This window comes from Hippichthys cyanospilos, chromosome 22, assembly GCF_059441005.1.
Source record: "Hippichthys cyanospilos isolate Australia breed blue-spotted pipefish chromosome 22, RoL_Hcya_1.0, whole genome shotgun sequence".
NCBI classification, from domain to species: domain Eukaryota; kingdom Metazoa; phylum Chordata; class Actinopteri; order Syngnathiformes; family Syngnathidae; genus Hippichthys; species Hippichthys cyanospilos.
Window position 1 is genome coordinate 5032501 of NC_142390.1, and position 2337 is coordinate 5034837.

General features: G+C 41.7%; 1 protein-coding gene across 1 annotated transcript in view; it reads left to right on the forward strand.

Annotated features, from left to right (window-relative positions):
- The window catches only part of gnai1 (guanine nucleotide binding protein (G protein), alpha inhibiting activity polypeptide 1), a 7542-nt gene extending 5727 nt beyond the window's left edge, over positions 1 to 1815 (forward strand). Inside the window, 2 exon segments of the mRNA XM_088406370.1 lie at positions 958 to 1179; positions 1310 to 1815. Of these exon segments, the coding sequence (XP_088262496.1) occupies positions 958 to 1148 (191 nt within the window). The 3' untranslated portion in view covers positions 1149 to 1179; positions 1310 to 1815.
- Positions 1816 to 2337: the final 522 nt, after the last annotated feature.

The window sequence follows — 2337 nt, forward strand, 5'->3', positions numbered from 1 at the left end:
TTGCAATTGCCTGGTTGATCAACACATTGACCATCTAGATATCATTGTATGATTTCAACAAGTACCACAAGTAGCATACACGCTAATCTACGTTAGCAATATTAGCTTAGTTCTTTGACGGCTTTTAGCACTTTTGTTTGCGCCTGTTTTTTTTTTGTTTTTTTTTTAAGTCTTGATATTTACCAATAGTATCTTTGCAATCAACTAGTTGGTCCTGATCAACACATTGAATGTAAGTAAAGCACTAAAAGTAGCATACACGCTAATCAGCGTTAGCAATATTAGCTTAGTTCTTTGGCGGCTTTTAGCACTGTTGTTTGCGCCTGTTTTTTTTTTTTGTTTTTTTTAAGTCTTGATATTTACCAATAGTATCTTTGCAATCAACTAGTTGGTCGTGATCATCACATTGAATGTAAGTACAGCACTGAAAGTAGAATACATGCTTATTAGCGTTAGCAATATTAGCTTGTCCTTTGATAGCTTTTAGCACCGTTCTTTGCGCCTTTTTTTTTTTAAGTCTTGAAATTTACCAATAGTATCTTTGCAATCAACTAGTTGGCCATGATCAACACATTGAATGTAAGTAAAGCACTAAAAGTAGCATACACGCTAATCTGCGTTAGCAATATTTGCTTAGTGCTTTGATAGCTTCTAGCGCTGTTGTTTGCACCTGTTTTTTTTTTTTTAAGTCTTGACATTTACCAATAGTATCTTTGCAATCAACTAGTTGGTCATGATCAACACTGAGCACCTCGATATGTGAATAATATTCCTCCAAGTACGGCGCTAAAAGTAGAATACATGCTAATTAGCGTTAGCAATATTAGCTTTGTCCTTTGATGGCTTTAAGCACCGTTCTTTGATTTTTTTTTTTTTTTTTTTCCCGTCCATGTCACATGATGTCATGCAATCTACCAACCGCGAATATTGGGAAAATTTTTGCGCCCTCCGTGTCAGGTTCCAACACGTACGAGGAGGCGGCGGCGTACATCCAGTGTCAGTTTGAGGACCTAAATAAACGCAAGGACACTAAGGAGATCTACACGCACTTCACCTGCGCCACGGACACCAAGAACGTGCAGTTCGTCTTTGACGCCGTCACCGACGTCATCATCAAGAACAACCTGAAAGACTGCGGCCTCTTCTGAGGGACGCCACCGCCCCTCCTTTTTATCCCGGGTGAGTCGCGCCACAGCAAAAATCATTTTTTAGCTTTATTCTTGTGAATGAATATATTTTCCCCGCTTATGATTTCATATTAGTGAAAACCGTCCTATGATTTTTTTTTTCTTTTTTTTTTTCCCCTCAGGTTGCATCTTGCGGGAGTAATTCCGCTATCCCGCGCTGTACAGTCCCAACACTTTTAAAAGATTTATTTATGTTTTACTCTCGGGACATTTTGCGTCACCGTCATACTGGCGAAATTTAACTTTTTGAGGAAAAAGATACAATTGCGTAAAGGCTTCAGTTGTTCATGCCCCGCCCCCTTTTACCCTCATTCACTGCATTACCTCACCTGCAACCTTCTTACATTCAGATTCAGGGGTTCTGCTTTTTAAATGCTGTAAAAACAACAAAAAAAATCCATCTCCATTGGAGGCATGGCACATTTTCTTGTATATTTTCCTGTTTTTTTGCGAGGATCGGGAGCGCAGCCGGTTTTATTTTATTTTCCTCTCGGAACGGGCGAGCACGCAAGTTCTGCCACGCGAGCTCAGCTTGACTTCCCCGTGTGGAGGGATGCTGTACATCACTGAATCTTTGTAGACTCATCTCCCTTATTTTGATAATAAAAAACAAAAAAAAAGGACCATTTTTTTGGGGAGCTTTCATTCCATTTCCTCACATTAAAAAATGAGTTCTGGACTCCAGGGTTTTGAGTTTCCAGTGAGACCTCAAACAGGACTTCAGGTAAATCAGGCGTACTCGCTGCCTCCATTTTGTGTAAACAAGCAACAATGGCGCCTTTGTTGAATGTCTCCTCACAGCTCGTCTCATTCTCTGGGGCGCAGAGTTGAAAAAAAAAAAAAAAAACCTCTTATCAGCACGAGCTGCAGCAGCAGGAGCCCTGTGGGACGCCAGACTGGCATTCTTCTCAAGGGCACCCACATCACGGGTCAGGCTTCCAGGCAGGCGGTCTGGACTCCTGAAGAAGACATCTGCTGGTATCGCACAAGTGCCTTCTATTTTTGATTTAACATCAAAGGCAGCCATCTTGAGAAACGTGACCTTCGACCTGCTCGAGGCACTAAACCCTACCACCTAAGTCGACCGCCTACGTGCTGAAGACCCTGACCCAGTGACTTTGGAGGAACAAAAAAACCTGAAGCCCGCTTG